The sequence below is a fragment of the Ictidomys tridecemlineatus genome, chromosome 7 (genome assembly GCF_052094955.1).
Source record: "Ictidomys tridecemlineatus isolate mIctTri1 chromosome 7, mIctTri1.hap1, whole genome shotgun sequence".
NCBI classification, from domain to species: domain Eukaryota; kingdom Metazoa; phylum Chordata; class Mammalia; order Rodentia; family Sciuridae; genus Ictidomys; species Ictidomys tridecemlineatus.
The window spans coordinates 181,433,617-181,446,821 of NC_135483.1; the positions used below are offsets into that span (position 1 = coordinate 181,433,617).

Consider the following 13,205-nt stretch of genomic DNA (forward strand, 5'->3'; position numbering starts at 1 on the left):
TTTGCCTGGCATGTAGTGCTCAACACTTTTTGAATGAATGAATGCCCAAGGACCGGATGGCAAATTCCCTAAAGGCAGAGACTGTTTTGTTCTATGATGCATCCTCAGCACCAAGCACAGTGCCTGGTATATTGTACAGGCTTCACCAATAGTATTGAACACGTGTTGTTTGAACATCCACCATTCCTTGAGCACCTACTGTTTGTAAGTGCTGTGTGCCAGGTGTATATTGCACAGTGGCTGAATGCAGACTCTGGGCCAGACTGACGGGTCCACCAATCTACCATACTACATGACCCTGGCAAGTTCTTTATCTGTGCCTCCATTATCTTGTCTGTACAACAGAGACAGTAGGGATACTCCTATCATTTCTGTCAGCATTGACAAGCAAATTTATGTAAAATACTTGGACTGTGCCTGACACAGAGTAAGTACTCATTAAATGTTAGCTGATCCTAACATGTTATGTAATTATCTCTTTCTTCATAACACCTCAGAGACGTGCCTATTTAAAAAAAAAATTTTTTTTTTTTAGTTATAGTTGGACACAATACCTTTATTTATTTATTTTTATGTGGTGCTGAGGATCGAACCCAGTGCCTCACACGTGCTAGGCAAGCCCGCTACCACTGAGCCACAACCCCAGCCCCAAGGGTGCCTATTTTGAATCCCATTTTATACATGAAAAATGGAAGATCAGAGCAGTTAAAGCCCATGGACTTAAGGGTAAGGCCTGCTGGTAAACGAGGTTAGGCTTTCCAGCTGGTAGGACAACCGTATCTATATCAGAGCCTGCGGGATTTTCTCTGACAAAGCGCCATCCTCTGAGCAGCTTCCAAGTTCCAGAGAAAGCCTTACCAAGGGGCATGCTGCCCTGTGAGGGTGGGCCCAGTGAGAATCCAAATCAGAGCTGCTGTACCATCTCGGCAGGAAGCTCCATTTCCCAAATGGGCTCACCTAGCATACGTCACTCTGAACTTCTCTAATCCTCACTCCTAATTTTAGGAAAATGAATCACCACTCCCCTTTCACAGAGGCACAAGCTGGGGCTCAGAGAGGTTAAATCAAGCTCCCAAGGTTCTTTGCCCAAGATTGGTGGAAGAGGCAGGATTTGAACCCTGTTTTGTCAGGCTCCAAAATGAGATACACTAAATGAGACTTCTGTGTATCCATTTCCAGTATGACATCCAATGGGCAATCCCTGCCATATCTTGGTTCAAATTGGTCTATACAACTCCCATTACTAATATTGAGGCCTCATATACATAATTTCATCTTGCAAATGCCTTTTTTTTTTTTTTTGAAATTGGATGTCACTCTGTTGCCCAACTGGCCTTGAACTCCTGGGCTCAAACAATCCTCCTGCCTCAGCCTCCTGAGTAGCTGGGTCTACAGGTGCACACCATCACGCTTGGACTCTTATCTCTTTTGAGACTTACAACTACCCTCTGAAATGTCAGGCAGGAATTTTTGTCCCCACTTGAGAGATGAGGAAACTAAGGTCTAGAGAAGTTGATAAATCACTTGGCTAACCAAGGCCACAAGCTGTTAATGGTAGAGCTGGAGCTGGGACCAGCATTGACTGACTCCCAGAGAAGTGGCTGAAATGAGTGGAGAATACTGGCGCTTATAAGGGAGGTGGGACTGGGTTCCAGTGTTGAATTTGTCAGTTTCCTGTGTGCACTTGGACTTGGACCTTGTCATCTTTAGGCTTCTGTTTCAGTCTTGGGAAAAGAGGGGTTGGACTGAGTGACATCGAAGTTCTGACTGGCACAAACACCCAGAAGTTTTGGGTTGGTGCCATTTTTCTTCCTCTGCTCCTGGAGAGGATAAAGAAGGAGGAGGCTTTGATCCTGGTCACTCCTGAGTAAAGCCAGGCCTGGGAGCTGTCTGACTGCAGAGTGCGAGACTCAGTCCAGGGAGGATGGAGTTGCACTCCCTTCCACTGGCCCACCCTGGACCTCGGGGTATTGTAGGGGTAAGAGAGGCCCAAGTGAGAAGCATGGGGGTGGACTTATTGCAGGAGGGCTGGTGGAATTTGGGAGAAGGAACTACCATGGAAAAGTGAGTGGGAGGGCGGGTGCTAGGGTTTTGGCAGAAGCAGGGTGCCCAGAAGGTGGTGGAGATAAAGCCTGGGCTGCAGATTAGCTCTGGGATTAGCCAGTCTGGTCTTCACTGCTCCTGGCTGCTTCTTATCTCCTGAAGGCCCAGGGCCCTCTCCCACACAGCTCTGAGCCCTGGCCCTGCTAATTGCCTATTAACCCTGTGGGCTCTGTGACTGCAGGGAGAATGAGGGACTGGGGAGGGCTCTGGGAGAAGCCAGCCAGCCAGCCAGCCAGCCAGGGAGAGCTATCTGAGGAAATAGAAGCTGTGGATAGATGGAGCTCAGGAGGCTGAAGGAAGCAATCGCTCAGGGGAGCAAGCTCTGGACAGATTGCTCCCAACTTCTGATCATTGTCAGACCCAGAGAAGGGGGAGGAGAAGAAGGAGGGGCACCTGGTGAGGATGACCTCAGGCTCAGGGGATAATCTCAGAGGAAGACAAGAGACAGAGATCAGGCAGAGAAGAAAGCAAGTGAGAGATGCAGAGGGCAGAGGACAAAGAGGCCAGGGGGCCTCCACACCATGTAAGAGAAAGACAGAGGCTGGGGGGAGGGACAGGCTGACAGAGGGCAGAGAAAAAGTCTAGACAGACAGTCGATCAGGTGCCAGAAACAGATAGACCAGGGATAGATAGAGAAGCGTTGGAGAGACAGAACAAGATCAGAAAACAGAGGCTGGGGAGGCAGACTCAGGCTGGGCTCCAGGCCAGCTCTGTAGGGGACAGAGAGGTAGTCAGAAGGGACCCGCAGAGGGCTGGCCAGAAAGGAGGTGGTAGAGGGGATCCAAGAGAGTCCTATGGAGAAGCTGTTCACCCTGAGTTCAGAGGGGCCTGTGGCAGGCTATAAGCTCCGGGTAGGGTCAGGAGGTGGGCCTGGGAGCCCAGGCAGAGAGGAGGAAGGACCAGACCAAGAGAGGTGATCGGCACAGGGTGCAGAGGCTGAGGGGCGGTGTGGGTGGGTGATCTGGAGAAAGCCCCACTGCCATCAGGACACTTCTTGGCCTGGGACTTTCCCCTCTAATTGGGCCGTGGACTCTTAACCCCTGTCCACACGCCCTCCTTCCAGGACAGTCCATGTGGCAGGAGCAGTGGACTGCCAGTGGGACCTTGTGGCTGAGCAGCCGTGCCGTCTCCATGGAAGAAGCTGTGGGCTGTGCTGCCACCAGAGTTCTGCCACTTAGGAGCTGGCGGCCCCAGCGACACTGCCTGGGCCAGGGACTGTCTCCGGGGCAACGCTGTGCTCTGCCCAGCAGTGGGGCCTGACCTGGGCTATGCAGGTGGCCTGGTCCTTTCCGCCTAGCCTGTTCATTCCCTGCAGAGGGACTCTCTTAGGCCTGGACTACTTCTACCTACCTCCCTGCACAACCACCTCAAGGGCACATGTGTCCCACAATCACCCCCTTCCCAAGCCAGGGATTTGTTCCATCCCGTGTGGGGCTGGCTGAGCATCCTGTAGCATGTGTCTCTCCAGTACTGCCCCACCCAGGATCAGGAGCCTCCAGGAGTCACTCACTCACTGAACACCCATCCACCCACCAGACATTTCGTAAGCACCTACTGTGCCTTCACAGGGGTCTGTTCCGTTTGCATCTTGCCCGTCATTTACTTGCTGGGTGACCAGTCACTTTCCTTCTCTGAGCTTCAGTTTGCCTCATCGCTAAACAGGGGGCAACGACGCTTACCTCATGTGGCTTCCTTGGAGGCTCAAAGGAGAAAGCAGATCAAAAGCATCTATCAGAGGACCTGGTAGGAAGTGGGAGTGTTTGATGGCGTTTGCCTTCCTCTGTCGCTCACCTCTCCTCTGCAAATCTCTTTGGGCTCTGGGGATGCCAAGAGGGAAGCAGGACTCCCAGCCTCAGAGAGTTCATCCCCCCATTCTTGGGTGAGGTTGAGCTTCCAAAAGATCTTGGCATTGCCTGGCAGTCAGGGCTCTGCCAAGGTGGTATGAGAGTGGAGGGGAAATGAGTGAACTGCTCATCTCTCAGGTCCCCCACACAGTCCAGGCCTCGTTTATCCTCTCAACTGGAGCATGCCCTCAAAACTGGCTGTGTCAGCAAGAGCTGATTCCAGCATCTTCTTGGCTGGAAATCGCATGAGGTCGGGCATGGTGAGATTTGTGTGTGTGTATGGTGCTGGGGATTGAACCCAGGGCCTCACTCATGCTAGGCAAGCACTCCACCACTGAGCTACATCTCCAGCCCTTTTTATTTTATTTTGAGACATAATCTCCTTAAGTTGCCCAGGTTGGCCTCAAATGTTATCCTCCTGCCTCAACCTCCCAAGTAGTGGAATTACAGGCATGTACCACTATGTCCTGCTCACTTTGAAATTTTTGCAAATACTTACATATTCCCCCCATCTACATTTTCACGCCACCAGGGACCCAGGAATCTTGTACCCAGCCCATTTTGGGGTTCCTCTACCTCTGGTGACATGTCGAAAGAACATGGTTAGACCATTTTGCTGGCCTCTTACCCCTTCACCTAACATCTTTCTTCTCACAGTGTGGTCAGCAGGTTATTAGAAACACAGAATCTCAGCCCTGCCCAAATCCAACCCTATCTATTAAATCAGAATTTACACTTTGAAAAAGTCCCCAGGTAGCCAGCTTTGCGCCATAGCACGTGCCTGTAATCCCAATGACTCAGGAGGAGAGATCCTAAGCAACTCAGTGAGACCCTGTCTCAAAACAAAACAGAACAAAAAATAAAAAGGGTTGGGGATGTAGCTTACTGGTAAATGCCCCTGGGTTCAATGCCCAGTACCAAGAAACAAGAAAAAAAAAAAAAAAAGTTCCCCAGGTGATTTGTGTGCACATTGGAGTTTGAGAAGCACTGATCTTGGAGATCTTGGCATATCAGCTTAATTATCTGAGCCTTGATTTCTTCATCTGTAGAATGGGGAGATAATAATACCAACCTCATGGTATTATGTTTTTCATGAGGATTCAATTAAACAGAGCATGTTCAGTGGTTAACACTGCCCAGGGCATATCAAGGGCTCCTGGAACTGTGGGGCCTACTCCAGCCCCTCAGATGGACACAGGCAGGGAGCACACAGTTGAGAGCAGGGGTGATATAGATGGGGATCAAGAACTGGAATGCAGAGGCTGGGCGGGGGACAGGTGAAGAACTAAAAAGCAGCAGATATGGAGAGAATGAGTGCAGAAGATGCAGAGGAGTGGAGAAGAAAGGAAAAAGGTACAGGGGAAAAGACACATGGGGTCGCATCCTGTCTCATTTCACCTGGATGGAGGAAAAGCCTCTTGAGGTGGAGTGGGCTTGGGGTGGGAGAAGTTAGAGCTTTGCCCATGGCTGAGTTCCACCACTCCTGCTCACCAGCTGTGTCACCCTGGGCAAATCACTTCACCTCTCTGAGCTGCAATTTCTTCAACTGTAATAATAGAGATAATAAACCTACCTGACACCAGAGAGGCTGCGTGGATGAGATGGAGCAGCAGTAGATGTTGCCCTGTTTTGTAAACTCCAAGCTACTTGTTATGCGCGTGTTTTTGATTTAGGAATCAGGCAGGGTAGCCGACTGGATGCAAGAACTGCCTGAGGGGGAGGAGCAGGGTGGGATCCCTGGAGCGCTCAGGCTGGGTGGTTGACCCAGCGACAGAGGGAGGACTTAACTCTGCCCCATGGGATGTCCCCTGGACCCCCTAGGCTCTGCTACGGAACTCTGCACTTCACTGCCCTCAACCCCGCCTCTCTGTCCCTTCTGCCCTCTCCTCCGCAGCGAGGCCTCCAGGAGATCTTTGCCTTCGACACAGCTTCGTGCCATTTGTCCCAGCTTTTACAGTGTGAACATGTTCCGCGAAGAGCAGGGAGGGGGAGCGCAGGAGCGTGATTGAGTGCGCTGACCTCCTGCCCCCAGGGAAGGTGCTGCCTGTGATGGGTTTGACCCAGGGGCTTGTCTCTGTGGGGTGAGCCTGGCAGGAGGAACTAGATCCACCTCTCCCTCAGCCGCTTTCCCACCCCAGCTGCGGCGCAACTCTGGCTCAATCCCCAGCCCGAGCCTCAGCTTCTATCTCCGGGCCGTCAGCGCCATCTGGTGTCCATTCCGGAGAACCCTCCCCAAAGGAATAGGGAGAAGGACTTCGCTGGGCAGTTAACAGCTTACCTAAACATCGCTTATGCCCCGCACTGGGGCAAGAGAGGGAGACATAAGGCAGGCTCGCTGCTCCTGCGAGGCGTGCGCTCTGGTGGTGGTGGTGGTGAGAAGGCGGACAGGTAGACGAACCAGATCATCTCAGGTCTTGGTAACTACCTGAGCAGATCAACAAACTGGACATGTGTGTGGTGTATAAGCGAGAAGCTTACGCTCAGGCTTAACAGCTGTGCCAAGAGTGTGTGTGTGTGTGTGTGTGTGTGTGCGCGCGCGTGCGTGTGCATGTGAGTGTGCATGCACTCGCTTGTGCATTCCAGGAGAGTGAACAACAACAACAAAGACCAGAGGGGAAAGGAGGGGCAAATGTTTGAATTTGTCACAGATCCAGGGGTGGAGGGGCAGGAGAGGCAGGCAGGGGTCACATCACATGGAGACTTTCAGGCTAGGAAAGGAGCTTGACTTCATTTTCTAGAAAAATGGGAATCCATGGTTGTTTTTTAAAAATAAAATTTATTTCATTGTGTATTTGAGGTTTATAACATGATGGTGTAGGATGCAGATAGTAAAAGCCAGCAGGTGGTTTGATGGCATCTAAGTGTTCTGGCTGCTGTGCAAAGGATGGAGGGGCAGGGATGAATGAAGGGAAATCAGTTAGGAATAGATTATGGGGACGTCACTGGAGAGGGAAGAGAAGTAGAGGGATTCTGTCTCAAACAGAATTGCTGGGGACTTGCTGCTGGATTGGATGTGGGGTGAGGGAGATGGAGATTTTAAGGATCCTCACTTGAAAAACAGATAGCAATGTGGGACCCTCTATTCAGGAGGAGAATGGTGGTTGGGGACAGGATATTGAGAAGATATCAAGAGTTCTGGCATTGATGTGTTGTAAATTCGAGCTGCCTTTTAATCATCAAAGGGGCATGACAGTAGAAAAGATGGAGCTCAGGGGAGAGTGGACTGTACATTAGTTGCTGGTGTAATGGCCTTTGGGGCAGGGGTGGCCTTGGGGCAATAGGGACAGGGAATTTTGGAGTTGTCTCAGCTCCTGCTCTCTCACCTTGCCCCCCTCCAGGTCTATACTCGCTACGGGAAGTGTTACACCTTCAACGCGGATCCGCAGAGCTCACTCCCCAGTCGGGCTGGGGGCATGGGCAGCGGCCTGGAGATCATGCTGGACATCCAGCAGGAGGAGTACCTGCCCATCTGGAGGGAGACAAGTATACAGGCGGGAAAGGGACAAGGGCCAGTCTGGGGACTGGGGTCTGGACCCTCTGTCTGGGATAGGTTTCCAAAGATTTTCATCTCTGCTGTGCAGATGAGACATCGTTCGAGGCAGGTATCCGGGTGCAGATCCACAGCCAAGAGGAGCCACCCTATATCCACCAGCTGGGGTTTGGTGTGTCTCCAGGCTTCCAGACTTTTGTGTCCTGCCAGGAACAGCGGGTGAGCACTCCCAGCTAGTCCTGGATTGGGCATGGGGTTGGGCCTCCATGATCAGAGGGGGTCCCAACAAGGCCTGCCTTCCAGAGGCTCACAGCCCACCAGGTCCCTTGGTCCCTGCTGTGGCTGTGGGCATCAGGAAGGACTCCTGGCCTTGACCCCTTCATGCCCTACCTCTGCAGCTGACCTATTTGCCCCAGCCCTGGGGCAACTGCCGGGCAGAGAGTGAACTCAGGGAGCCTGAGCTGCAGGGCTACTCAGCCTATAGTGTGTCTGCCTGCCGGCTGCGCTGTGAAAAGGAGGCCGTGCTTCAGCGCTGCCACTGCCGGATGGTGCATATGCCAGGTATGCACCCCACCCCCAGCCGATCCTCTGTGCCACTCTGCTGGCTCCATAACTTCTGGGAATGGGGATGTGTGCTTCCTTACCTGTAGGTGTACAACATATGCTTATAGCCATGAGAGTGTTTGTGTACATGCTTGGGTTCTTCTGCATGTTTTTTACATAGACATTTGGGAATGTATGTTAATATGTATTTGTGCATGTGTGTGCTTATGTACATGTTGTGTGCATGTGTATTTTGGGGTATTGTATGCTTGTGCTCAAATAAATTGCATACCGTGTATCTATGTGTGTGCAAGGATGCATATTTACAGGCATAAATGCATTTTCATGCTTATGTGCAGAAGTGTGTATCAGTTCATCTGTGCATGTGTATGTGCAAACATGTACATTCGTGTACATGTGGTGCATGCATGCCCACACTGGGTGTATGGTGAGAGGGAAGGGAAGGGATTGTAGATTCCAGAAATAATGTTTTCTCCTTTCAGGCAATGAGACCATCTGCCCGCCAAATATCTACATCGAGTGTGCCGACCACACACTGGGTCCGTGCTGCCTCCCCTCTCCCCCACCTCTTCATCACCCTCTTCATCTCTCTGTCCACCCTGTCCCTCACTGTCTTGGCTCCTCTCCCAATCTCTCTCTGGAGGATTCTTCCTGGGACTTGAGCCTTATCCCATACCTCAGGGGTGTCTGAGAACCTCTGCAGGTGCAGACACTTGGGTAAGTGATGCTCACAGGGCGAGGTTGCAGAGAGCCCAGGACTGGGACTGAAGGGCTGGGCTTCCAATCTTGGTTCAGCCAATGAGCTCAACTTCTCTGAGAAAGCAAAATGACTCCTTGTCTCAGGAAGAATACGTTGCTGCCTGTCGGTGTGAGCCAGGCAACCCCATCTGTCCACAGGTCTCGCCTGATTTGCAACTCACCCATCCATTCATCCATCGATTGATTCATTCATTCTTCAGACCTTTACATTCCTCCGGGGTGCTAGAGGTGGGAGTGCAACAAGAGTCCAGCCCTTGATGAGCTTACAGCCCACCTGGGCTGTGACACAGTGGGGATAGGGAGCCTGGGGGTGCTACAAGGCCCCAAGGATGGTCATGCTGCCCCAAGGAGGGCAGGGAAGATTCCTAGGAGAAGTGAAATATAGCTGAGCTTGAAGGGTGCATGAGAGTCAGCCAGCTGCAAAGGACATGTTTTAGGCGATGGGAACAGTATGCACTAAAGAGCTTTCGGCCAGAGAGTGTGCTTTGCGAAGGCCAGAAAGGTCAGTGTGGCTGAAGGCAGAGCAGGAGGGGCTGACAGAATGGACGGGGAGGCTCTGGGAAGCCAATGAGGGCTTAAGGCAAGGCAGGAATGCCATTGAACCTTCCAAAGGTGAGTCTGATAGGACTTGAAGCAGGGGCACTGGCCACAGCTCATTGTAATAATTCAAAAGTGATGGGACCCTGGGGGATGGGCCTGGGGGGCAGGGCGAGAGGCTGCATGGCAAACTGGCACATGCAGATCGTCTTTGACCTCCATACCACCTGCATCCATTCAAGGGGTGGTTGAAGAGTGTTCAGTGAAGGAACAGAGGTGTGATCAGGGATAAGGGAGGTGAGAGCCCACAGAACTAGAGAGACCAGGGAGCCTTCACTCTCCCAGGTCCAAAGCAGGCAGGAAGGGAGCACCATGGAACCCAGACAGAGACTTGGGGCAGAATGATGATGGCAGGTGAGGGGGAACCACAACCTCTGCCAACCTACAGTCTGACAATCAGGAAGTCATACCCTGGCCTCTCCTACCTCACGTCCTCTGACCCTGCCCAATCCGAGGCCAGAGGGCAAGGGAGTCTAGGTGATTCATTTGCTAAACAGCCTCCTGGGGATGGAACAAGGGAGAGGAGAGTGGAGAATAGATCTGAAGGGATGTGTGGAGAAACCCCAGCACAATGAGCTTGCACATCTTGTCTGCCTGTTTGTTTTGTGGTCTGTCTGTCCATCCATCCTAGCATCCTCTCCATACTTACTTGTGTGTCTGAGGCCTCGTGGTTGATTGGTTTTGCAGATGGGCTCTGACCTCCCTCTGAGCATGGGGCCTCCCTGACCCAGGGGCTGGGAGCAGAGGGATAAACCTATGGGAGGGTGCTGTGGGTTCTCCTACACCTGCCTTCTTGGTTTTTCTAAAGCTAGTCCAGCAAGAACTCCTGGCCAGTGTCCTCTAGGAAGTGCCAGGGCTGGCTCTCAGGGTGGACATGCCTGCCTCAGGACAACTCCTGTGCCTCCTCCCTGCAGCTAGTGGGCTTGTGGGCCACTCTCCCCTACTGCAGTTGATACCTCTGTGTTGCAGACTCCCTGGGTGGGGGCTCTGAGGGCCCGTGCTTCTGCCCTACCCCCTGCAACCTGACCCGTTATGGGAAAGAAATCTCCATGGTCAGGATCCCCAACAGGGGCTCAGCCCGGTACCTGGCGAGGAAGTACAACCGCAATGAGACCTACATACGGTATGTGCCTACTTATGGGCTGTGTGTGTGTGTGTGTGTGTGTGTGGAGTCTGCCTTCAACAGGCCTGGTACATTATGGAGACTGAGAGTGGGCTGGATATTCATGTTTGATGAATCTTCTCTGCCAGGATTGATGTTCACAATTCTTTTCTTCTGACTACCCATCCTTAAAGTCCCATCTTGTATCCACCTCTAGGAAAGTACTTCCTGGCCCAAATGTCCTCTCTGAGCTCCCACAGCCCCCTGTACATATCCCTGCTGTTGCAAGGACTCCATTGTTTTAAAACCTTTTATATGTCTTTCTTCCTGGCAACCCGAGAGCCATTAAATACACAGGGAGTGAACTGCATGCTGACGCAGAAGAAGAGGGTGGGTGGGAGAGGCACAGGGAGGGGCTGTACTGAGCCTTGAGTCTAGTACCCTGCAGCCAGTCAACAAATACTAAGCATGGTCTACAGGCCAGGCCCAGTGCTGGGTAGTGGGTACAAATGATTCTGATACAAAACCTACATGCCACATTTGGAACAAGCCACATTTGATGGTGTTATGCTGATTTTCAGACCCTGATGGGGGAAGGAAAGTAGGGGAGGCATGAGTTGGGTCTTTGAGGACTCTGGGTTGGAACCTTGGGGGAGAGAGGGGAGGCTTCTCAGTTGGAAAACTGTAGAGTGGTGGGTACCCAGAAAAGCCTGAGCAGCAGGAAGCCTGTGTGGAGGGAAGCTCAGAAGAAAACTGGATAAGAAGACACAGTGTAACAGATCTGGGGGGACAGCCTTGAAAGACTAATGAGCAGTAGGGAACCACTGAAGGTTCTAGAGAGGCATAAGGAAGAGGCAAGGTGAAGATCCTGCTGATTTTGAAGAGATAGGAGACAATACTTCAGGCCTTAGAGGTCTCTTGGGCCTTTGCCTACCATTCAAAATATGAAGCTAATACCTCGGGGACTACCTCCCCTCATGGCCCTTGAGAGTCTGAGAGGGTGGTCACTAGCTCCCCAGCACACAAAGGGTATTCAGATCAGAATCTGCCTGAGTTGCTCCTGCCAGCTGTCTCCTCAGGAAGAGTGGCCCTGCAGGGATACCCTGTTTTCTTTCTCCACAGGGAGAACTTCCTGGTCTTAGACGTCTTTTTTGAGGCCCTGACCTCTGAAGCCATGGAGCAGCGAGCAGCCTATGGCCTGTCAGCCCTGCTCGGTGAGACCCAGCCCCTGCCCCTCCTCCCATGAGGTGGATCAGCCCAAGCTGCTCCCTCTGACCCTTCCCTCCTGATCCCCAGGAGACCTCGGGGGACAGATGGGCCTGTTCATTGGGGCCAGCATCCTCACGCTGCTGGAGATCCTTGACTACATCTATGAGGCAAGGGAGTCAGGAACAAGGATGTGGGGGAACAAGGATGTGGGAGACCCGGAGCTGGGTGGGCAGGCTCCTAGTGGAGCTGGTCTGGCTGGGCAGTCAGCTGGAGCTGGGCCTGACTGGCTGGAAGACCTGAGGGCCCTGAGGAAGCAGAAGGGTTTGGCCAGAATGATGTGGGATCTTACTGGGGGAGTTGCTGGGCAGCAAGTCCTATAAGCCAGCCCTCTTTTTACCAAATTTCCTGAGCTCGCTTCTATACCCCACCCTGACCCTCAAGGTGTCCTGGGACCGATTGAAGCGGGTGTGGCGGCGGCCTAAGACGCCCCTGCGAACCTCCACTGGAGGCATCTCCACTTTGGGGCTGCAGGAGCTGAAGGAGCAGGTGAGGACAAGCTCTTCAGAGTTTGCCACCAGTGCCCTCTTCAGGACCTAACACCCCCCCCCCAAATTTCTGAAGGGCCCGAGGGGACAAGGAAAGGCTGTTGCTTGAGTCCTCCCGTTCTACTCCCTCTTCATCCTACAGAGTCCCTGTCCAAGCCGGGGCTGTGCTGAGGGTGGGGGCGCCAGCAGCCTGCTCCCCAACCACCACCACCCCCATGGCCCCCCCGGAGGCCTCTTTGAAGACTTCGCTTGCTAGGATGGTGCTGTGTTAGAAAAGCCCTAGGAGTCCGGAACCCCTCCCTGGATCCCCAATATTATCTCCTCCTGCTCCTGGGACAGAAGGCCTGGGGGCAGCACAGGCTAAGAGGAGCGGGCGGTGCTCACTGAGGGCCAGGACTCAGTTCTTGCTCTCACCTGATCCTTGCCTCTGCTGCTCTTTAGGAGTGTCTCCCCACCCCCAGGGCTGGTGCCCAGGGAGGGTTGGGGACTAGACCAAGGGCCCCTGTGCAGGGGGAGGAAAGAATAGAGAGGGAGGTGGAGATGGAGCCCACCCCTGCAGGGTGGAACCCTCTGTATATTTGTATATATTTAGGGAAGACAGGGTGGGGGTGGGGTACATATGTAGAAGTTGGGTGGGGCTACAGGGGTGGGTGATTCCAGGACAGCCAGGGTCCCAGAGCCAATGTCAGCAGAAGAGGGCAAGTCCCTGGGACTCAGGTGTGCTGGGCTAGTCCTACTTCCTCCTCTCCAGGCCCAGTTTCCCTCTTGGCGGGGGGAGTGGGTAGCCCAGCAGGTCTGGCCTAGCTCCCAGTCCCCTTGCACCAACCCCTCCCCAAGTCCTCTCTGCAGGGAGCGGGTAGACCTTTCAGAGCTTGACTGAGCTTGGGTTGGGGTGGGAAGGCAGCCCTTACAGGCCTCTCTCCCTCCAGGCTGGTTTTATAAAGTGTTAACAAAATTGGGAATAAAGAAGCATAAAGAATTCTCTGAGTGTG

The 13,205-nt window shown here is 52.9% G+C and overlaps 1 protein-coding gene across 2 annotated transcripts in view; it reads left to right on the plus strand.

Annotated features, from left to right (window-relative positions):
• Asic4 (acid sensing ion channel subunit family member 4) overlaps positions 1-13,192 on the plus strand; it is a 24,814-nt gene extending 11,622 nt beyond the window's left edge. Inside the window, exons 2-10 of one of the 2 annotated variants that reach the window (XM_013360855.4) lie at positions 7,286-7,430; positions 7,529-7,656; positions 7,836-7,998; positions 8,484-8,540; positions 10,327-10,480; positions 11,582-11,673; positions 11,756-11,835; positions 12,110-12,214; positions 12,356-13,192. In XM_013360855.4, the coding sequence (XP_013216309.3) occupies positions 7,286-7,430; positions 7,529-7,656; positions 7,836-7,998; positions 8,484-8,540; positions 10,327-10,480; positions 11,582-11,673; positions 11,756-11,835; positions 12,110-12,214; positions 12,356-12,469 (1,038 nt within the window). In that variant the 3' untranslated portion in view covers positions 12,470-13,192. The remainder of the gene's footprint in view (positions 1-7,285; positions 7,431-7,528; positions 7,657-7,835; positions 7,999-8,483; positions 8,541-10,326; positions 10,481-11,581; positions 11,674-11,755; positions 11,836-12,109; positions 12,215-12,355) is intronic. The other variant, XM_078018070.1, reaches the window with a different exon arrangement.
• Positions 13,193-13,205: the final 13 nt, after the last annotated feature.